Below are 24692 nucleotides of genomic sequence, written 5' to 3'. Positions count from 1 at the left end.
ACCAGTTGTTGGCTTACAAGTAAGCTCGTTAAATGCCTCTCCAAACAGCACCTCAATCCAAAATTCTGTTGTCTCTATTAAAAGTCTGTTAATTTCAAACATTATGAATTCAGTCCCAGTGTGTGGATACAAATGTCATTCTGTTGACTTTTATTGTTGTTATTTGTGATTATGCAGTCAATTTATTCTGCAGTTCTACTCACTTCAACTGTATCCCATTAAAATAATCACTGATGCGTATGTTGTTCAATGGACTTGGAAATGCATGTCTTAAAATTTTATCTTTTTTTTACACAGTGAAGGGTTGCATGAAAACAGCTGAGAGTCCTACTTAATACAAAGAACAAGGTTCATTCTGTATTCTTTTATTGGATATTTGGAACAGGAAGTCTGAAGTTTAATTTCATTTGGAATAAAATGACTGCAGAATGACTCCTTTTTTAGGGCTTAAGATTACCATTATGCATCTTTTAGTGTCGAAAGGTTTGATTAAGTTTACCCTGTCACAGTTGCAGTTTCAGATGAACCTTATTAATGTGGCATGACTTTAAAGAATCGTTTTTCATGCCATCTTTTGACCTTTAACTGTGCTGCATTGGAACCCATTTCCACATCAAACTTGAACTTGAAACTGTCCCCACTCATTCTGCATTCCAACCTCACCACAGTCTCTCATCCTGTCAGTGTAGTCTGGACTTGAATTTGACTCTCCACCCAGCCTCTGTAAACCTACCTGAATTGTGCTGTGATTACTTTGCTTAGGTTTGGCCTGGTCCAACTGCCTTCCCAGATTTTACAAATCCAGAGACTCGGGCCTGGTGGTATGAGAACATTAAGGAGTTTCATGATCAGGTGGCATTTGATGGAATATGGATTGTAAGTATGTAAACTAAGTTCATAAATCTTTTGTTCTATGAGACAATTGCTAAAGCTGTGCAAAGTCCACTAGGTTGTTACTTTATAACTTGTATTCAATATGCTTATGATAATTCAAGTTTTATCACAAAAAATTTACTGTCGTGTTTGCATTTCTTTATTCAAACATTGCTGAACATAAAATTAACATGCAAAGTAATGTAAGATTATCAAGTAAGGCTGTTTATAACCAGTGCAGTACATGGGCATGAACAGAACTGACTGTAGAATTGATCCAGTCTTTCAGTTAGCCAGATTTTGCCTCTGTGTCTGTGTAGCCAGACACAACATTCTTTCTTCTGTAATTAAAACACTGAGAAATTTTTCCATGAGAACACTGGTGATACTTTTGTATTTAAACTGGCATGATTTTCTGCCACTTGCTGCATTAGTGCACAGTCCTTGATGCAGTGTTATTCAGGCATGCTCAGACATATTGATATGATTTAGAGCAAGACTGTGTTGTACAGCATTTTCTCATACATTTAAGATGAAAAGTCTTCTAAATACACAAACATGAATAAATATTATTACATCCAGCACCACGATTTTGTGAGGTGCATGAGGTGCAATTAAGATTAGAGGTTGGAAGAAAATTGTTTTCCATGGAGAAGTTTGCCTTTATTCCTGAAAATTGTGCATACCCAGGTGACACAAACATGTTTTTAAGAATTGAGTAGATTTGAAATTCAGGTTATTCATGGAGAATAGAGCTTGAGAAGGATGCTGTAAGGCAGTGCTCTGGGTGTTGTTCAAGGAAGATAACATTCAGCCTGACCACGAGCAGCACTTTTCCATAGAGCTACTCTTACTGAAAGGCTAAAATGAACTCCTTGTTTCACAGGATATGAATGAACCATCCAACTTTGTTAATGGAGCAATGAATGGCTGTCCAGACAACAATTTAGAAAACCCTCCCTATGTACCAGGTAAAAGCAAATTCATTATGAAAAGCAAGAAATATCTTTCAACATTTTCCTACCAAAATGCCTGGACCATTTCTTTCGAGTAATTGATAAGGCATTTTCTGCATTTTTTTTACACACTGATACATCTGTTTGTTCTTGTTTTACAACATTTTTATACGTACAAGAATTTAATCAGCTCACTATGAAAATGAATGTTGTCTGTTTGTCTGCTGCAGATGTAACTGGAGGATATCTGAGGTCTCGCACAGTGTGTATGACTGGAAAACTGTACCTGTCATCACATTATAACCTGCACAACTTGTATGGATTGACTGAGGCCATTGCTACTCATGAGTGAGTGACAGTTATAATAGTTATGCATTAATTTTAATGGGCATGGGTGCAATCGTGTGTAACAGGACAAAGCTTTTTGTACAGAATGTTTTAAAGTTTTCACACCACAAGTTTTGAGTTGCTGGTTGCTCTCTAGTAACTTGAGCAAAAAAGCTATTCTTTAAGTGCAAACTTTGGAAAATGGGTTTATCAAGCTAATCCAATTTAAAGTGATGCAAAGGGCTCACTGAATGCACACAAGTAAGTACGTGCAGCATGACTGTAGATCAGGAGCCAAGAACAACATATTTATCTCTCCCCTCCTAACCCATGGCACCATTGTCAAAAGTAGCTTTTATTTATCATTTAGCTGAGATCAGACAACTCAGCATGAACCAGTTTTCAAATTCAGACATTCTCCGTCTGAATGTTTTAGTTACTGATCAGATAAATTCTTTAAATTATTTGAAGATTCTTGGCCTTGAATCAACATCATTAAAGTCAGTCGAGTTTATTGTCATATGCACAAGTACAATGTGTGCACTGGTGCAATGAAAAACTTGCAGCAGTATCACAGGCACATAACATCATATAAGTGGCATTCACAAGAAAAAAAACATAAATATAAACTATACACAATTTGACTTTGACATGAACTTGCACATATGACAATAAACTCGACTTTGAAGTTGACTTTGGCAACTGTTTAATAGCCAGTGCTATTGCATTCCCCCAGAGCCTGTTATGGATCACAGCTTGTTTCACTGTTCTCCTTGCTGTCCAGTGATTGATCTGATCAGACCCTGGAGTGGAATATCACTTAGGGGTTTGCAATATTTCTGGAACCTTCCCTGTCTGCTTCTGCTTTCTCCAAATCTTAGCAATATCAGTTCCAACACATAACAATGTGGTAGTGCAAGGTGCTAAATGTGATTTAATCTGTGCATAGTAATGCTCTATAAATGAGGTTAGGAAGTATACTGTAAGTAAGCACGAATAGTGCATACCTATAGAACCCCGTGACTAAATTCTAATCATTTAAATTAAGTAGTTATGGCACAGTGACAGCAATAAAGGGCCTTGGGTGTTGCTACTAGTCTTAAAAATCCATTACTGACTGGCTTCAGCAACTTCAGTGAGGTTGGTGCATCACTGAAGAGAACTTCTATAGTTTGAACTAAAGTGAAGAGTTTATTGGCAGGGGTCAGTTGATGCAAATTTTAACCCAACATGTGTTGCACATTGTCTTCTTTCTTGAACTTAGTGCATTGATCAAGGTGATTGGAAAACGTCCTTTTGTGATTTCACGGTCCACATTCCCCAGTCATGGTCATTATGCTGGACACTGGACTGGGGACATCTCAAGCAACTGGAATGACATGTATTATACCATCCCAGGTATATGTATTAAGATAAAGTTTTGGAAATTTACCTAAAAGGTTAACCCTAACTTCCTTTCTACAAGGATATTGTCTATCTGTTGAGCATTTCCAGCACTTTCAGATCTTATTTTTGGATATTTTTGTCCTTTTCAAAATTGTAAATGTTGTCCTTTAGAATATAGTTTTACTTTGCAATAGTAATCGTAATACATAATTTACATGATCATGGTATTAAGCAACTAACTTTTTCCTTTATCTCTGATAAATGTAAAGCCATGGAGTGTTTGGAAAGGAAGCATTTGAATTATTGGTTTAAGTTAGTTGAGATGTTAATTTTGTCTTGCATTTTATATTAAGATGTTATTATGCCTTTCTAATGTCCGTACCAGCTGTTGAGGATAGAATACTGTTGTAAACTACATAGATATCATGATTAATGGAGACATACAAGAATTATCTATACAATATGCATAGCTAGATGTATATAATGTGAAAGGTTGTTCAATATAGTATATCTCTTTCATTTTTCGAAACCTAGACTTCCTAATTTTTATTTAAATATTGAATCCATGAACTAAGCAACTTCACCTGCTAACGATGGAGCAAACAACTGTTCTCAGCCTCTGCCCTTGCTGTTGTATTTTAGCCACCTGTACGTATATGAAAATTCTCCTAGTTTTAAATTCCTGCTGCCCCAATGTTTCTGCATTCTGGCAAAACCGAAGATGCAGCATGTATTGTTCCACCAGAGAATAAAGCTCTGATTTTTGTTTTATTTAGAGTAGTACAGTCAAACAATGCTTTGTCAATAATGTATGATTTAACTATGAAATGTGAAAGATAAAACTTTTTGTGTTATCATTGTAGCTGTAATACTGTTTAATATGTATGGAATTCCTCTTGTGGGAGCGGATATCTGTGGTTTTGGTGGAGCCACCACTGAAGAACTCTGTGTGCGCTGGACACAGCTTGGATCATTTTACCCATTTATGCGGAATCACAATGCCTGGAAACAACCAGTAAGTATCAAAGTTGGTATAAGAGTTATTTTAAAATAATATTTAATACTGTAAGATGTAAGGATTGAAAATTGGTTGATTGTTCATTATTTGTTCAGTATGAAAGGATGTGATCTGCACATCTGTTAATGCAATAGGATAACCTGTGAAGTAGACTTCCCAGGGAGGGGGGTGCTAAAAACAAGAGGTTTAAGATCAGAGGCAAGAGATTTAAGAGGGACATAAGAGGCAGCTTCTTCACACGAAGGATGATGCATATTTGGAATGAGCTGCCAGAAATAGTAGTTGAGGTGGGCACATTAGCAACATTTAAGAGCCATCTGGATGAGCAGCCACATGGATAGGAGAGGTTTAGAGGGCTATGGGCTGGGCAGGTGGGACCAGCTTGCTGGACAACAGTTGGCATGGACGAGTTGTGCCGAAGATGTTTAATTTGTATTGTATTTGCCTTGGCATTCATCATTTCCATGAAAAAATGTTGTAATAAGATCAAAGAATACAGTTCTTTTTATTTTTGAGATGCATGATTCAACTGTGCAATTGAGTGTGAGAAGTTCCCCCACAATTCCATTATTGCTCTCCATGCAATTTTCTTCACTGTGATCCATTGGTTTCTAGGTTACAAACATTTCCTCAGCTGTCAATAACAGTTTCATGACTGAAGGACATGCTTTCAAAAAATCAAGAAGAAACAAATGAAGCTTTGAGATAAAGATATCAGTAGCAGTTGCCTAGCATGCAAAAGTCTCGATGTTTGGAGTACATTTTTGGCTATGCATTCTGCTTATTAAATTTTATCCATTGTTAATTTAAGGATTTAATTTTGTTAAAGGAGAACAACGGTCATGAGGGGAGTCATGACAAGACTTGATGCCTTCCTGTCGCACTTGACTATCTACAGGGGACTATTGGGAGGAAATTTTTTTTTTAAAACAATTTGATGATGTTGTTCCCATTTCTCAGGAAGTAACTAGTACTCATGCTTCCTGCCAAGCTGCTATTGGGAGTTGATGTTACTTGTGACCCAAAAGGACCAATCACCAACATGTGGTGAAGGGGAATATACTGGAGCCTAGTCAATAGTTGCATTAAGCCCTTTATTCACAGAAACACACATAGTCTGACACATTCTGTACTGTGCACCGCCAGATAAACTTGTAATCCTATTCACAAACTTGCTTCCACATAAATGGACACTGAAGAGCTCCCAGCTGATACATAGCACTTAAATACAATTAACTTTAATTGATAGGAATCTCACAGATTTGAATTAATTCTAATCACCACCCCTATCTTCCCCAACCACCCTTACTTCCTCCCACTTTTACTCCCCCACCCCCAAAGCCCCATCTTCCCCATCCCCTCATTATGAAATTGCCTTTGAAAGTTTGCCTGAGGGTTTCTGCCAGAGATGTAATAGCCTGACTTTGAGACCTCTTCTCTGGCAAGCTCCTGTGGATAGCTATTGGGAACAATTATCAACTGATCAATTAGACGACATTGAAGACCAAAGCAGGAGTTAATATTTACCCCTCAATGGGAACAGCAAATGTTAAAATAGGACTGTGTGTTTTGTTTTTCAGTCTCAAGAACCTTATGTCTTCAGTGAGTCAGCACAATCAGCAATGCGGAAAGCTCTCTTCACCAGATACATGCTGCTGCCTTTTCTTTACACACTTTTCCACAAAGCACACTCTGCTGGAGAGATGGTTGTTCGGCCACTGTCATTTGAGTATGTCACCTTTTAGTGATGTATTTAAAATGTATTTGCACGCCAATGAAGTTAGGAGTAAGCTATTTGGCCTATATTAGATCTCAAACCAAATTCCCCCACTTATTGTCTTGGTAACCTTCTCTCGCTCACTCACACCCCACTTATTCTCCCACCAGTAGCCTACTGTAGGGTTAATTTATTGTAGCAATTTAACTTAACAACCAGCATGCCTTGAGGATGTAGGAGAAAATCAGACTGCACGGGAGAAACCCGCACAGTCACAGGAAGAAAATGCAAACTCCACCAGATGTCAGAATCAAACCTGGATTGTTGAAACTGTGAGACATCTGCATGACCTGCAGCACACTATGCCGAGCTGTGGATTTATTTTAAACGATCTAATTGTATTTTAATTTGAAATCAAACTTTCTCCATGGGTTGATTTCAAATTAAAATATGGGTCACCAGAAACCCCAGTGTTTATATTGTCCTTTATATTTTAGATTTTGGCTTGCATATGAAGCACAACCCTTCTTAAAAACAAAGTAAAAACACAAAATGCTAGAAATGCTTATTTTAAAATTCCTGCTTCTAGCACTTTCTGTTTTAATTTTAGATTTCCAGCATCTACAGATTTTTTTGGTGTTCACATTTTGAAAAATGGTTTTCTTGTACTTGTCTGGTAATATTGCCTAAATGGAAGAGATGATTTTCTTTTTATTTGAAGTGCTCCATTGGCCCAGGGGCTTTTCACCATTTGTAAATTTGCTGATGGTAAAAACCTAGTTGGGAAAGCAAGCTGTAAGGAGGATGTTGAGTTGCAAGTATGTATTGGCAGTTATAGATAGCAAATTGTAATATGAGGAAATGTAAGGTTATTCATTTTTAGTAAGAAGACTAGAAAATCAGATTTGTTAAAAGGTGAGTAGCTGTTAAATTATGAAGTGCAGAGAGATCTGGATGCCTCTGGGGGTGGAAGGATTAGCTGGACTGGTTGTTTCCTTTGGGTCAAAGGAGGCTGAAGGAAGACTCAATCAAGGTATATACAAGTACATTGGGGCAGAGCCACTGCCTCACTATGCCAGAGACTTGGGTACAATCCTGACCTTTTGCACTGTCTGTTTGGAGTTTGCTCATTCTCCCTGTTACCATGCGGGTTTCCTTTAGGTTTTCCAGTTTCCTCCCATGTCCCAAAGACATGTGGGTTGGTAGGTTAAATTGGCCATTGTACATTATTCCTGGTGTGTAGGTGAGTGGTAGAATCTGGAGGGAGTTGATGAGGACACAAATAAAAAGGGATTGATGTAGGATTGGTGCAAATGGGTAGTTGATGGTTAGCATGGACTTGGTGGGTTGAAGGGCCTGTTTTCGTGCTGCATCTCTCTGAGTGTAGGACTAATTTAGGCTTAGATACAGTGAGCAGGAAGGATCAGTTTCCCTTAGCAGAGATGATATTAACCAGGGTATTTGGTTTTAAGGGAATTAATAGAAGGATTAGGGAGGAGGTACATTTTTCCTTCACCCAAAGCTTGGAGGAGGATCTGGAACTGAGGATCTGAAAGGCTGATGATGGTAAACAGCCCCAATACATTTTGAAAATATCTGGATGAGCTCTTGAAGTGCATAACGTGGAAACTATGGATCAAGATTTGGTATGTTACTTAACATGTATAGTATTTTATTGCCAGGCTTGGCTGAATGCTCGATTGTGTTGTAAATTTCCGTGACGGCAGAAATCAATGTGCAGCTACATCGAGCAGTTAGGAAAGTAAATGGTATGTTCGCCTTCAATGCAAAAATATAGAGATTGGTGTAGAAGTGTGAGGAAATCCTGCAGCAACTGTTCAGGCTTTGGTGCTGTATTCAGTTCTAGTTTCCTTTACAAACAAAGGATATAGTTGCCTCCAAGGTGATGCAATTAAGGCTTGTTAAATGGAATGAGAGGACTGTCCAGTGATGAAAGACTGAGTAGGGTGGACCTGCACTATCAGAAACTTAAAAGAATAAGTAAGAGGTTATCTTTTTGAAAGAAAAAGTTTTGAGAGGAATTGACAAGGTACATAGTAAAACGTTATTTCTCTATCAAGAGCCTAGAAGTAGTCAGGAATTAGGACTGAGATAAAGAAAATTTTTTGAGGATTGTGAATCTTTGGAATTCTCTGCTAGAAGAAGCCTACGGATGCTCAATTATTACGTTGATTTAAACTGGAGATGAATAGATTTGGGAATCAGAATATTTTGGGAATCAGACAGTACAGTAGATAGGAAGCACCGGGTCAGCTATGGTCTTATTTGAATGGCAGAGTATGCTCAGACTGTTGAATGATGTACTCCTGCTCCACTTTCTAATGTTCTAGGCAGCATACCTGAGTTTAGAAATTCAACTGTGAGATACAGACACAGTTCCATAAAATGTTTCTAAGTATATCTGAGTGTATGTGCCATTGGTTATTTTAGACCATAAGACATAGGAGCAGAATTAGGCCATTCAGCCCTTCGATACTGCTCCGCCATTCAACCATGGCTTATTTATTTTTCCCTTTTAACCCCCATTCTCCTGCCTTCTCCCCATAACTTTTGACACCCTCACTAATCAAGAACCTATCAACCTCTGCTTTAAATATACCCAATGACTTGGCCTCCACAGCCATCTGTGGCAATGAATTCCACAGATTCACCACCCTCTGGTTGAAGAAATTCCTCCTCATCTCTGTTCCAAAGGGACGTCCTTCTATTCTGAGGATGTGCCCTGTGGTCCTAGACTCTCCCAATACTGGAAACATCCTCTCCACATCCATTCTATCCAGGCCTATCAATATTCAGTAGGTTTCAATGAGATCCCCCCTCATCCTTCTAAACTCCAGCGAGTACAGGCCCAGAGCCATCAAATGCTCCTCACACGTTAAACCTTTCATTCCCAGGATCATTCTTGTAAACCTCCTCTGGACCCTCTCCAACGCCAGCACATCCTTCCTTAGATATGGGGCCCAAAACTGCTCACGATACTCCAAATGTGTTCTGACCAACGCCTTATAAAGCCTCAGCATTACATCCTTGCTTTTATATTCTAGTCCTCTCGAAATGAATGCTAACATTACATTTGCCTTCCTTACTACCAACTCAACCTGCAAGTTAACCTTTAGGGAATCCTGCACTAGGACTCCCAAGTCCCTTTGCACCTCCAATTCCTAAATTTACTCCCCATTTAGAAAATAGTCTACGCCTTTATTCCTTCTACCAAAGTGCATGACTGTACACTTCCCTACACTGTATTCCATCTGCCATTTCTTTGCCCATTCTCCCAACCTGTCCAAGTCCTTCTGCAGACTCCCTGCTTCCTCAACACTACCTACCCTTCCACCTATCCTTGTATCATCCACAAACTTGGCCACAAAGCCATTGATTCCGTCATCCAGATCATTTTTGTGGAAAGTATTAAAATATCTATTTTGGTATACATTTTACAGTTTTCTTGAAAAAAAAAGTAACTTCATATGAACTCTTCTATCAATTGCGTTGATGTTATTACAGATAAATAAACATTCTCTTTCTTGGATTTAGATTCTCTCAAGATCGAAGTACCTGGAGCATTGATCGTCAGTTCATGTTGGGGGAGGCCCTTCTTGTCACTCCAGTATTAGAGCCTAAAACAGTGGCGGTGTCTGCCTATTTTCCCTCAACTACATGGTATGATCTGTACAATGTAAGTGAGTCATACATCTCTCATTCTTGAACCTTGCAATGTGTCATCATGGATGGTGTACTACATCAGTTATCCCATGTTTACTGTGCCTACATTTGTGTCACAGCTTGATCTGAGATGTCATTCGAATAAGACCTTGCTGATTTGTGCAGTGGCCCATTTCATGCCTCTCCGCAAGTTTGTGTGCTCATCAAAGCCATCAACTAAACTAATTATTACACAGAATTTTTTTTGTTACAGTCAACGGAGGCGGTGGGGGGGGGGGGGGGGGGGGGGGGTGGTATTCATTAAAAATATTCCACTCCAAGGAACCGTAAAACAACTGTGCTGCAATATCCAGTGCTGGGACTTTTCAACTCCATTCAAAATCTACTTCTCTACAGCCTGGAAGTTATGTAGTTGATCATATATAGTTAAATAGATTAACCCCAGTATGTACCTCATATTCTTATCTGTGTGTGTTCAGCTATAAATTTGTCTCCATTTTAATATCTCTATCCGTGTCTTATCCTGTGTATCTCAATGTTTAGGGCTCTGCTGTTCATAGCAAAGGCCAGTACATTGTACTACAGGCACCCTTGGATACTATAAATGTCCATGTGCGAGGAGGCTGCATTTTGCCAATACAAGTAAGTGTATGCAAATAACTTTAACTGGAGCAAGGTTTAAGTACAGCAGGAGTGCAAAACAAGTGAAAGCAGATCCACCCCTTGTTGGACATCCCACCAGATTAACTTTTACTATTTCACACCCTTGCCAAAGATGAATTTTATCCTAAACGTATTCTGTACTTGAATACTTTCAGAAGATCACTTTTGCCGCAAGGCACAGGCAACTTGGGTTATAACACATTTTGATGTTTGTATCCTTCCGATTTACAGAATTAGAAAACTATGGTTCAGTATGTATTGTGGCTTCCTATGATGGAGTCGTAAAGCACAGAAGCAGGTCCTTCAACCTAGCGTGTCCAAGCTGATTGTTGTACTTACCTAAACTAATCCCATTTACTTGCATTTCATCCATAGCCTTCTATGCCTCAGCAATCCAAGTGCTTGTCTAGATGCTTCTTAAACATTGTGAAAGTATCCGCCTCCACTACCTCCTCATGCAGCACAATCCAGATTCGGACCATTCTCTGTCTGGAAAAACTTCCCCTCCTTAGATCCCCTCTTAAACCCCGTACCTCTCAATTTATGTACCTTCCCTGTGGGATGAAGATTGTTACCATCACCCTAATAATTTTGTATACCTGATATCTATCGAATACTGATGATCCATCAAATTTATTGTATAGAGCCGAGCAACAAAAAAAATCTCATCACTTCCATTTTTTTTCCTGAGAGCAGCTGAATGAATAGCCTGTTCATGTGTCAAGGGCACATTACAAATACTTTCAGAAGTGCTGATTTAACTCCATAACATAAGAATAAAGGATGCAGTCAAGAGTTAATAGTATTGTGCGTTTTGTTAAGGAGCCCAATACCACAACTGCTGCCTCTCGTGGGAACCCATTTGATCTGATTGTGGCACTGTCTGATCAAGGAGTTGCAAGAGGAGAACTCTTCTGGGATGATGGTGACAGTCTACTGACTTATGAAAATGGGGACTATACTGAAATTATCTTCCTAGCAAAAAATGTAAGTCGACTGATTTCAAATACTTCATTAGTCATGTCGTTTGAGTTGAATCATATTCACGTCCTTCCGTGGATAAAATACAATTACTGTTTAATCACCAACATTTCTCTGAACAAGGCGTTTCTATTGCTCTACTTGCACAAAAAACATTCAGCTGGAAATTGGGAGCACCGGAAAGTTGTACTGTATGGTTGTTATGTAGTACATCTGCATCCATTAAAGCTGTGGACTAACCATTGCAAATTTCAGTAGCACTGAAGACCCAACTTAAGGTACTACTGCATAGATGTTGCAAGTATTTGCTGCTGTGGAGTGCATGGAGAAAATGCAGATTCCTGAACCCAAGCTGGGACGGGGTTAGAGAGGGTCAGCAGTTGGAGGATCATAGGGCCTGGGGTGGGAGATGAAATTCGGCTGGTTGGAGATCAGTACTTTGAGTGCGTAGAGGGCTGGTCAACAGTCAAAGTCTCCATTAGGGAGTCAACAATCATGTGGATCAGAGGGATTGGGGAATGAGTAATCAGGAGTTTGGGGAAATGGAAGAACTGGGGGCTGGGGTATGGTGCTGGAGGTATTTAGGAGTTGGGCCAAATAAAGAGCCAGGGCGAAGTTAGTGGATGGGGTAGTTGTTACTCCTGTCAGAGAGAGGCCTTAGGTGAGTAATGCAACTTAGCTATGTGAGGTTGCAGTTCTGTGTAGCACAATGAGAGTACAGTTGTTCCCGGAGTGATCAATAACAGTCTAATCTCTCCAGCAATGCTTTGGGAATGAAGTCACTTGGTGTGCGCTAGAAGCAGAAGTTGCACCAGATGCACATGCGTGACTCATGTCGGGACGTGTTAGGTTGAATTTTGGAGTGACAGGAAACAACCTAGAAATGGTCGTTATCACACAACATGGGTTCACTCTGAGTAAAGACCATTTTCATTCATGTAGTGCTGAAATAAATGGTGCCATGCAATCAAATTTCTTTGCTGTTAAGCACACAAAGGAGTGTGATTAAATTGCCAGTGTAAGTCACCTGTAATGCGGCAACCATTATAAAAATTGACCAAGCTAAATCTGCACCTCATGATGTGTGATCAATTGAGCACCATCAACTGAACATAAAAACACCTGCAGGACATTGCGAGGCCAGTGAACAAAGGCCGAACGTTGATTACAGGAAATTGGGAAATTCCTTTTGGAAATCTTAAATAGAGATCTGGGTTCAAAACAACCCAAGTTATGGGCTTTGCAAATCCTAACCTGTAAATTGAAAGTATATTTTCTGGATATGTACTTCTAAAATTTGTTTATTTTGGATTTCAGTCCAGCTTTGCAACTTTATATAATTTTAAAATAGAATTTTGTTATCTGTTTGACAAATTATGATATTTATTTGTTTTTATTGAATTGCACTGCTTGCCATTTATAAACCAACATTTTTGAGAAATTAACATATGCTGTGTGGACACTTGATTGGTATACTAACTTCTTTTTAAACTCTTTTTTTTACTCCACCCCCCAGAATATACTGCTCAGTGAGATAGTTCATTTGAACAGCCAAGTCGATGGCCTGCATTTACACAGAGTTACTATTTTTGGAGTTCCATCTCCCCCACAGAATGTTTCTGTTAATGGACTCTCTATCTCAGACTTCTCCTACAGGTTGGACACAAAGGTGAGGACCAAGACTCAGTGTAGATAGCCTTTTATCACTTTGTAGAACAGAAATGAAATTAAGTTAAATTTGGAAAGTGTTTCTTTTTCACATTCTATTAATTTGCTTTGAGCTGATACTGTTAACATCTTGCTAGGTACAGTTCCAAAGAATCCAGGCACTATTTGCTATACCACACAAGTTAACATCTTTCAGCTGAATTTGACAGGCTATTTGTCTTTGGTGTTTGGGAGTTATTGGGGGGGGATGCTAATGAGTAGTCAATGCTGAGCTTGACCTTGACCTCATAGACAAAATTCCAGGGTGCATTTTCCCTGAACATGATAAACTAACTCAGCTATTCAGTGGATAGGAGGTTACCAGTTTGGGAGGTGGGAGAAACAGATCTGCATTACCTCCAAGATTCACCTAGTCATGCTTAAGTGAGGTCATGGATGGAGTTTAATTGAATTTTATAATCCATGATGTCTATGTAAAATAATTTTACCTTTTGCATTTTGAACAAAATCAATACAGTATTTATGCCCATAATGTTCATGTCATGCATTTGAATTTTCTTTTCAGGTACTGACTTTGCAGAATCTCTTTGTTCTCATGGAAGAGGAGTTCACAATTACTTGGTTCTAAACAAAGTGAAGTCTGCTTATATAAAGAAGGCGACTACAACAAACTGAGTGTTAACCAATGGTAAAGTCTAGAAAGGGCTAAAAGGAATGATCATTAGAAAAAAACTGCAGATGCTGAAAATCTGAAACAAAAACCGAGAATGCAACAAACATGCAGCAGGTCGGGCAGGGTCTCTGGAAAGAGAATCTGAGTTAATGTCTCAGGTGGAAGAGTCAGAGGAAGGGCCTTCGAGTGAAGTGTTAACTTTGTTTCTCTTTCCACAGATGCTGCCTGACCTGCTGAGCACTTACTGCATTTTCTGTTTTTATTAAAAGAAATGATATTTTCCAGTGACACGCAGTCAGTATAGAGAGGGTAGCCTGTGGCCACCAACTGAAAATTAATGTTTTAAGTTGTGCATGATTGATTTTAATGGTTCTTATTTTTACAATGCACATTTTACATAATGAAAGAATTTTTGATTGAAACTGCCAAAGTTATTTAACTGCAAACTTATACTAAAACAAAATAAAAGCAACATGAATGTATGTTATTTTTAAAATTGATTTGAACTCAGTTCTGCTACACATGGGTGTTCCTTTGGCGAGGCATCAGTACCAGGTGGTAGAAGCACAAGCTGCCATCAGCTTTCCTCTTTCATTTGCAATCAGATCAGTTTGAAATGACATCTCTTCACACACGTGGCTTTAGGGCAGTGTTGTGGGGCGTAACTTTATGCCTTTGTCATAGGGAGCAGAGAAATCAGTATAGTCCAGAAACCATTGATGTTAGAATAAAGTACCAGCCTCCACCTTTTTTCCAATGTCTTCTATAATATCAGCCTATCCTAGTCATAAGCAAGGAGCGCCTCCCTTTTACTAAATCCAACAATCAGAATTATAACACATAGCTATTGAAACGAAAATCACTCTCCACAAAACTGTCAGCTGCACTGTAGACCCAGACTGAAATGACCATTGTTTACACAGGCACTTAGCATCAGGGGGTATTAGAAGCACAAGGCAACAATTGAACATGGTAGAAATACAGTGGGAACCTTGACCTTCAGATAATCGGTTCATTATTGGGATAGATAGCAAATGTGATGCGCCAAATTGTATATGGGACTCCTACACCATGGTTGAACTGGGTAACAGAGAGAACCTGAAAAGAGTGTTGGTAAATACTAATATGAGCATCCAGAAAACTTTCAACACCATTTAAATTAAAGCAAGTATCTTAAATGTTTCAAATAGCATGGACTGGGGGAAATGCTTATCCTGTCATTTTGCCCATTGCATATCACTGATATATTTACTATTGGATTCTAATTATTAATTCAACAATTATCAGACTATGCCCTTTAAACCAATGATTGAGAATGATACATATCCTTTGTGCTTGAACTGAGCAATAATCTTACCCATTCAAGTAATTTTCTTACTTAGGAATTATGATTTTCTTTGATCTTCTTTCATGTCTTCACACCAACACCCTCAACCCTGGAATTTTCTCCCCAGGAGTCTCACCTCAACATTAGAATCATACAGCACAGAAACGAGCCCTTCCAACCCATCTTGTCCATGCCAACTGTGATGCCTATCTGTGCTAATCCCATTTGCCTGCATTAGGCCTGCACCCTCCTACCCCTCTCCTATCAAAGTTCCTATCCAAATGCCTTTTAAACATGGTAATTGTATCTACCTGTACTACCTCCACTGGCAGCTCAATCAAGATAACCACCACCCTCTGTATGGGGAAAAATCTACCCCTTAGATCTCTTTTCAGTTTCTTCCCTCTCATCTTAAACCTATTCCATCAAGTTCTAGACTTCCCTGCCCTGGGAAGAAGATTCTGTCTATCCTATTTATACCCCTCATAATTTTATAAACCTCCATAAACTCGTGCCTCAGCTGCCTACATTCCAGTGAGAATAAACCCAGCCTATCCAATGTCTCCTTATAACTACAGCACTCCATTCCAGGCAACATCCTGGTGAAACTCTTCTGCACTCTTTATTGCCACTACATCCTTTAGTGTGGCTACCAAAACTGTGCACAAGTGCAGTCTAACCAATGTTTTGTACAGCTGCAACATGATGTCCTAATACTTATATTCAGTACGTGGGCCTATGAAAGCAACCATGCCAAATGCCTTCTTCACCACCCTATCCACCTGTGTTGCCACTTTCAGCGAACTATGAACTTGCACCCTCTCTCTGTTCATCAACGCTCCTAAGGTCACTGCCATTTACTGTATATGTCCTACCAGAATTTGCCTTCCCAGAGTGCATTACCTCACACTATTCTGGATGAAATTCCATCTGCCATCACCTGCGCCCCCACTACCATAACCTTATTGCTGTCGCATGCTTCTGTGATCTGCCCACATATCTGTCCTTATTCCCACTGATGATTTGGGAGGCCAAGAGTATAACCCCATCAAAATGATCGCCCCTTTCCTATTCTTAAGTTCTATCCCTAAAACCTTTGACTGATCCCTCCAGATATTTCCCCTGAGTACTGCAGTAATGTTCTCCCTGATCAGCAGTGGACCCCTGCACTCACCCCCGTCAAGCCCGGATACCTGTACTCCAGAACATTGAGCTGCCTGTCCTGCCCTTCGCTAAGCCACATTTCTGTGATTGCAACAATATTATAATCCAATGTGCTGATCCATGCTCTCAACTCATCAATCTTGCATCTTAGTTTTTGCATTAAAATGTATGTGGTTAAACCTACAGGCTCTCTCATGCTTCCCCACATCTCTCTGCTCTTCTCGCTGGACTTGCCTGCTGTACTTTCTACATATGTGTCAGCCTCGCCATCTGTCACACAGTTATTCTGGGTTCTGCCCCCTGCCTCCCTAGTTTAAACCCTCCCAAGTATCACTAGCAAACCTCCATGCGAGGATATTAGTTCAGGTGCAACCCATCCTTCTTGTGCCGATCACCTCTGCCCCAGAGACCCCATTGATTCAAAAACCTGAAGCCCTCCTCCACCTCCCCCGCACCAGCTCTTTAGCCACACGTTCATCATTATTATCTTTCTTTAAGATGCTTCTTAAAACCAACCTTTTTGACTGCCCCAATATCTACTTGCATTACTCACTGATTTTAAGTTTGCTTAACACTTTTGCAGTATCTTGTGATGTTTTACCACATTAAAGATACTATACAAAAACAAATTGCCTTCCCTGCTGTATGTACTACAGCAGAGCAGTTTTGTTACCCCTTACCTGGTACAGTAAGCTCTCATTTATCCAGTATTCATGTATTCAGAATTCTCCTTTAATTTTATAAAAATAAGCTCAAACAATGAATTTTATTTTGAATGTTGTGCAAAATAAATGTGAAAAGACAACTTTAGTTTAGTTGCATTTATACACGAGGGCAGTGCAGTTGTAGGCTGATTAGCAGCAACATCCTCTTTGAAGATTTGGCACCATGCGATGGCAAGTAATCAGAACAATTTTACATTAATACTGGATAGCCTTAAAATATAGAATTGCAGTGTAAACCAGTGTCATTTAAAAGGCTAAGGAGATGACATATAGTTTGGCAATTTATTTGGAGGTTATGCATAAAATAACAATGTGTGATGTACAGTAATGTTCCTTTTGAGCAATTCTTATACAACCAGCATACTCATGCAACCAGCAAGTAACCCAAGGTCACAAATTTCAACCAATTAGCAAAAAAGTGAGGATGAAGATTTTTAAATTGAGTGATTTGCTATGATCTGGGATACATTGATTGAAAGAGTTTTGGAAGCAGTTTCAATTGTAACTGTGACAAGGAAATTGGACCTCCGCTCACAAGCTTAAGACTGCAAGGGATTAAGTGGGAAAGTGGGATTTATTTGATAGCTTTTTCAAAGAACTGATATAAGCAGAATTCTTTGAATGGCCACATTAAATCTATTAAATCTGAGCCAAATTTTGCTAACTCCACATATCTTGTCCAGATCTGGAGGGTCTAGCTGGCTAAGCCTCCACATCCCAGAGATTATTAGTGAAGCTTGAAAGGTGACAAGGTTTTTGGGAGCACAGTGAAGAAGGCCTACCTCCAGAATGCCCCCTTTAGCCTTTGGACAACCGGCAAAGCTGGCGATGGATGTTTGCTGATGCACAGGCTTTAATTTTTAATAGTTTTTAAGTGTCTCTTTAACATTTCCTATGATTTTAATTGTTTTATAATCTTTAAATAAAATGATTAAAGCTAAAATTAAGTTAACTAATTATGAATACAGTCAGAGTGTAGTACAGCACAGAAGTGGGCCAATAGCCCACCACATCCATGCCGAACTTTTCGCCAATCTACACTAATCCCATTTGCCCACATTAGGTCCATATCCTTTTTATGCTGTGTCTATTCAAGTGTATGTCTAAATGTCTCCTAAATATAGTAATTGCATCTGAGTCTACCAACTCCTCTGCCAGTGAGTTCCAGATATCAACCATTCTCTATGTAAAATAAAAATTGCCCCTCAAATCCCCTCTGAACCTCCTTCTCCTCACCCTAAACCAATGTAGTCTTGCTTTTGATAACCCTATCATGGGAAAAAGATTCTATCTATTCGATTTGTGCCTATTATCATTTTGTATACCTCTCTCATGTCACCTCTCAGCCTCCTTTGCTCCAGGGAAAACTAAGCCCAGCCTATCCAATCTCTCTCCATAACTAATGTCCTCCAATCCAGGCAACATCCTGGTGAACCTCCTCAGCACTGTCCAGCACTGCTACATACTGTGGTGGCCATAGCTGCACGTAATACCCCAAGTGTCATATAACCAACATTTTCTTAAGTTGCAACATACTGTCCCAAATTTTATATTCTCTGCCCTGAATTCGATGAAGACAAGCATGCCATGTACCTTCTTCACCACCCTAACTGCCTGTTGCCACTTTCAGGCAACAATGGACTTGAACCCCATGGTCTCTTTGTTCATCAACATACCTTAGTGCCCTACCAATTACTGTATACATGCCGTCACCGGGTTATGTTTAGTTCCATTCCTGAGAACTGTCTGTAAGCCAATTTCTCTGCAAGTCAGAAATGTCTGTTATCTATAGTAACCCATATCGTATCACTCTACTTGTATACTTTCATTTTATTAGATATTCACCCTAACACTACCCATAGTTAGACTAATGGAATATAGGTATACTGTATCCAGCTGTTAGTGAATACCACATATTATTATCATTATTATCTGGAAGAATACTTTAAAAATGTATGGGAAAATCTGCGTAAAGTTGGAGTTCTGTAAGTCAGGTCATCCATAACCCAGGGAGTGCCTGTATTTCCTACCCCTACCTGACTTCCAAAATACCTCACCTTGCACTTGTCAGGATTAAGTTTCATCAGTCAATGCTGCACCCAACTTTCAACCTAATCAATAACCTGCTGTAGCCTTGGATAACCTTCCTCGCTATCTACAATACCACCAACTTTCATGTCATCCACAAACCCGCTAATTATACGTCCTTCATTCACATCCAAGTCGTCAATGTCTGTATACCGTGTTCAACAAGGGTCCCAGCACTGATCCCTGCAGTACACCACTGATCACAGACTTGCAATCAGGAAAACATCCTTCCACCACTACCCTCTGTCTCCTATCACTGAGCCAATTTTGGATCCAATTAGCCAGTCCACCTTGATTCACATGTGCCTTGACCTTCTGGACTAGCCTATCATGCATGACCTTATTAAGTGGCTTACCAAAGTCCATATAGACAACTTCTATTGCCCTGCCTTCATCAGTCTTCTCAGAAAACTCAGTTAAATTAGTGAGACAGCATCTCCTTTGCACAAGCCCATGCCGACTGTCCCTGATCAGCCACTGCAGTTCCAAGTGTATAGAAATCCTATCCCTTAAATTTTTCTCCAATAACTTACTTACCACTGTCACAAGGCCTACTAGCCTTTAGTTACTTGGTATATCCCTGCTGTCCTTCTTAAATAAAGGAATATATTAGCTATGCACCAGTTTTCTGATGCAAAAGTCTCCATCAGGACCCCAACTATCTGCTCCCTCACTTCCCGCAGCAACCTGGGATGATTTCATTGAGGACTGCTTTGAATTGGTGGACTGGACCATATTCAGGGATTCATCTTCAGATCTGAATGAATATGCTATGGCCATCACCGACTTCATCAAGACCTGCATGGATGAGTGTGTGCTTTCGAGAACATACCAAGTTTTCCCAAGCCAGAAGCCCTGGCTGAACCAGGAGATTCACAGTCTGCTGAGGGCTAGATCTGTGGTGTTCAAGACCGGTGATCCAGAACCCTACAAAAAGTCCAGGTGCAACCTAAGGAAGGCCATCATGAGAGCAAATGGTGGCTCCTTCATGCCCTCCTAATTTTTATTCTTAAGTTCTCTCCTATGCACTCTCTATTCCTCAATACCTGCATATGCTTTCTCTTTTTTCCAAATCAAACCTTCAATATCCTTTGTCATGCAAGGTTCTCTAATCTTGCCATCTTTGCTTTTCACCCTTACTGGATCATGCTGGCCCTGAACTCCTATTAAATTCATTTTAAAAAAACTCCCACTTGTCAGCTGTCAATAACTACCTTGAAACTTGCAGAATTATGATCATTGTTCCCAAAATGCTCCCCCACCCAGACTTCCACCACTTGCCCAGTTTTGTTTACTAAGATAAGGTTGAGTACTGCCCTGTCTCTTGCAGGACTATCGACACGTCTCAAAAAAATTTCTTCAATGCACTTAACAAGTTCTGCTCCGTTTAAGCTCCTTGTGCTAAGGCAATCCACTCGATATCAGATAAGTTCAAATCCTCCACTTCTATAACCATATTGCTTCAACATTTTTCTGTTCCTCTATTTCCTGCTGACTATTGGGAGGCTTATAGTGTAACCCCAGCAAAGTGATTGACCCTCTCTTATTCCCAAGTTCTATCAATGTGGCCTCATTGGATGATCCCTCCAGGATATCCTCTCTAAGTACTGTTATTATGTATTCCCTCATTGGTAGTGTAACTCACCCTCTTGCATTCCCTTTTGCCACACCTGAAACTTCTATATCCCAGAACTTTAAGTTGCCAATCCTGCCCTTCCCTCAATCATGTTTCAATGATTGCATAATATAATTCCAATGCTCTCTGAGGCACCTTACTGTTGAGCCCACCAGCCCTCCCATGCTCTCTCACCTGCCTCTGTCTGCTCTGCCCACTGGACTTGCTTGATTTATCCGCTACATTTTTCTCCCCGCCACCCCCCCATCACTCCTAACAGGCTTCCTACCAAAAAAAAAGAATTTCAATAAGTAACTTCCTCTTTGCTTCGATATCCTTCGGTCTCCAATCCCCAATTAAACAAATAGGATCTTGGAACCTGTGCTAGGATAAACCTGGCACATGGTCTGAGAGTCGATTTCCACGTGTAATCCATGATTCAACCTGAATCTGGCAGGAGGCGCTAGACTTTCATATTTGATTGTACATGTGCAGTTTCTGCTGCTAACATTTGCCAGAAGATCAACTTGGTATTTACAGTATAGGTCCTCCCCAACTTAAGAATGCTGAACTTATGAACAGCCCGTACATATGAAAGAGCATTTGGGAGATTGGTGGGATGGATTTGCCAGCTGCTGCGGGGCTGTAGGCAACTTCTGCTGTGTGGGAACTCAGTAGGCGGCTGCACTTCTGACTAGCGAACTGTTACCGGGAGTAGAACCCTGCGGAAAGCTGGGGACAACCTGTAAAGTCAACTGATTATTTTGACATGGATGCCACAGTTCATTTGGGTTTTGAATAAAGAAAAAATTTGCATCCCATTATGCAGTAGCATTGAGTGTCCAGTTAATTAATGTTAATATTCCTCCATGTGAAAGCAGAATGCAGTTATTTATTAATGCTGTACTAAACACTACACTGGCATATTTAGGATTGTTATGTTTATGAATACTTGGAAACTGCTCATCATTTAGGGGAGTTGGATAGTTCAGCATGTTTCATTGTTTTGTTAAAGTCATGATATGTGCAACTCATTACCATTAGCTGCTTTAATGAAGGCCCTTGAGAAACAGGAAAAACATCTCCCCTTATATTACTAGAAAGGAGACTGCAGTATAGCAGTTCTATTAAATTTTCATCAACTCGTAGGATTGAAAAAGATAGTGATCTTAATTTACCCTGCAGAGGTCCTCCTGAGTTCATATTCATAGAAAGTGATCCCATTGTGAGTCCACACTAGAAGAGAAGGCAGTCAGGAGGGCAAAAAGTGACTAATTAGACAATAAAAGCTTTCCATAAATAAAGTGGTCTTTGGGAGATTGTGTTGGTGAAATCCGACTATGGTAATATGAAAAATATGTATTTTAATATTGTGTGATTGCACGAACTGGTTTGACCATAAAGCTTTGTAATTTTTAAATAAAATGGAAACATAATGCCGGCTCTGTTCTTACATTGAGCAACATTCTATTGTCAATTAATGATTAATATTGTGTGGCTTCCTTTGTGACTGGATTGTCTAATCCTAAATTTATCTAACCTTCTTCCTTAGAAACCTGCAGTTGATTACTGTGGGAAGAATTTTTACTGTGCTATCTTTTCACCATTACAATTTCTGCTACAGAATTTGGTGCATTCAAGCTGAAGAATAGTATTTTTACCATGTTGCCTAGATTTTGCAATTGAACCATTGGCCATCGTTATATTTGAGTCTTACAGCAATATCCAGCAGTTAAATGCGGAATCCTGAAATAGGTGTCGATAATGCTGTGCTTCCCCACAAGGTCTGCTGTGTTGCTGCCTTCTCCAGCAAGGTCTCCAGTGAGTTGATGAAAATACCAGGTACTTGCAGACTATTCTTTGTGTAAAATATCTGAAATTGTCACTCTTTATCGCAAAAGGTGGAAGTGATTTTTTTGGTGGCACTATGTGACAATTCTAAAGCAGCAGATATATTGACTCATCGGTAAGAAGTGAGGAGTAAGCAGCTGTGTGAAGTATGGTCATTATTTCCACCTCTACAAGGGCAGCCAATAGGTTTTCAGAAGTTTTCAGTTTAACAGATGGTTTCAATGTAGTGAATAAGTAAAGGTAGTTTTTTTTTGATCAGTGAGGCATTAGGCATTAAATCAAATTAAATTTAGAATAAAACATAAAAGGAGGTAAAGACAAATGTCTTTAATTGAATTTACTTCCCATGAAGAACTTGAATCAAGGGTGAAATCTTGATTAGCACTTTGCTTGAAAGAAGATAGTTGGAGGTCAATCATCTACTAGTACGTTACTGCATGAGTTTCTCAGGTCAGTATCCTAGCCTCACCCATCTTCAACTGCTTTTAGGGCAGTGCAGTTAATAGTTTCTCACAGCTCCAATGAGCCAGGTTCAATCCTGACCTCCAATACAGTCTGTGTTGAGATTCCACATTCTCTCTGTGACTGCGTAGGTTTCCTCCCATATTCAAAAGATGTGCAGATTGATAGGTTAATTATCCACTATAAATTAACCCACTTTTTTAGGTGTGCGGTAGCACCCCATCCACCATTTATTTCCTCCATGTTTGGGGCATCGCAACTGTAATGTGTACTGTTGACCAAATGCACTATAGTTTCTAGTTAATGTTACTCCAACATTACTTTCAAAAACCTGTGACCTCCACCTTCAAGAAGGAGAGGGGTGTGCCTTACCTGTCAGGAAAATCACTGACAGTCTTTTGCTGCTTAAGGATACCATTGCCTAGGGGGGACGTTGTTGAGGAAAGTTTGTTTCCAGTCGGACATTTCTGTTAGCGAGCATTTTAAAGGGTCTTTTAAAAGAAAAACAAGGATTTTAATTTTAAAAAAAGAAAAAAAAAGGATACCATTGCCTACATGTGGGACACGGGGTTTGACATTTGCCTGGTTGGCTTGGACCAGGAGAAAGTCTTTGACGGAATATCACACCTGTATACGATCATTGTGCTCTCCAAAATAGCCTTTGGGAGGGAATTAGGAATTAGCCCATATCCTGTTTCTGCACCATGCCAGTACTTGAGCCATATTCCATTTCACCGAGAGATCCAAGATGGAGCACATCTGACAGGTCGCAATGCACAGATCTTAAGAGATTGGGGAAAATGTGTACCCAACATCACCCTCGTCCTGACAGTCACCCTTGTGTACGACTGCAGGAAGCTATGTGTGGAACCAATGTACACAAACACCAAATGTCACTGTGTGCTGAGGTTCTACCTGTCCACAGTTTTGTGAAGGATGAGCCTGGCCTTGTAGCCACACAATGCTCCATTCAGTTGAAACTTGCTGCACTACCTGTCCTCTGTAGAAAAGTTTCTGCAACAAAACACCTTTGACCACAAGACCATGAGGTACGGACTGTCCTATAGGCCCTACAGAAGGACACAATGGATCCAATGGCTAGAGAAGCTCGATGGGTCAGGCAGCATCTATGGAGGGAAATGGACAGTCGACATTTTGGGTCAAGACTCTTCACCTGGACTAAAAGAAAGAGGAGAGATAGCCAGTATAAAATGGTAGGGGGGGGGTGTGGTGGTGGAGCAAGAGCTGGCAGGTGATGGGCAGTCATAGGCAAATGAGGGTGGGGTTAGAGTGGGGCTGATGTCAGAAGCTGGGGGGTGAAAGGTGAAAGTGACAAAGGGCTGAAGATGATGGAATCTGACTGGAGAGGAAGCTGGACCATGGAATAAAGGGAGGGAGGTGGGGAGGGGAACCAGTGGGAGGGGTGTGGGTGATGGGCAGATGGAGAGGGTGAAGGAGGGAAGAGAGGGCGATGACAGCTGGGTGGATCAGGAGGAGAGAGAAAAGGGAAAAGG

General features: G+C 40.0%; 1 protein-coding gene across 1 annotated transcript in view; it reads left to right on the top strand.

Moving 5' to 3' along the window:
• Positions 1-22267, top strand: part of LOC127580059 (lysosomal alpha-glucosidase-like) — a 44918-nt gene extending 22651 nt beyond the window's left edge. Inside the window, exons 10-20 of the mRNA XM_052033222.1 lie at positions 763-876; positions 1760-1844; positions 2060-2177; positions 3421-3554; positions 4406-4557; positions 6141-6289; positions 9833-9974; positions 10505-10603; positions 11447-11611; positions 13122-13274; positions 13839-22267. Coding sequence (XP_051889182.1) covers positions 763-876; positions 1760-1844; positions 2060-2177; positions 3421-3554; positions 4406-4557; positions 6141-6289; positions 9833-9974; positions 10505-10603; positions 11447-11611; positions 13122-13274; positions 13839-13901 — 1374 coding nt within the window. The 3' untranslated portion in view covers positions 13902-22267. The remainder of the gene's footprint in view (positions 1-762; positions 877-1759; positions 1845-2059; positions 2178-3420; positions 3555-4405; positions 4558-6140; positions 6290-9832; positions 9975-10504; positions 10604-11446; positions 11612-13121; positions 13275-13838) is intronic.
• Positions 22268-24692: the final 2425 nt, after the last annotated feature.

The sequence above is a fragment of the Pristis pectinata genome, chromosome 18 (assembly GCF_009764475.1).
Source record: "Pristis pectinata isolate sPriPec2 chromosome 18, sPriPec2.1.pri, whole genome shotgun sequence".
NCBI lineage: Eukaryota > Metazoa > Chordata > Chondrichthyes > Rhinopristiformes > Pristidae > Pristis > Pristis pectinata.
Note: the sequence above shows the minus strand (reverse complement) of the source record. Positions and strands in the feature narration are given on the sequence as shown.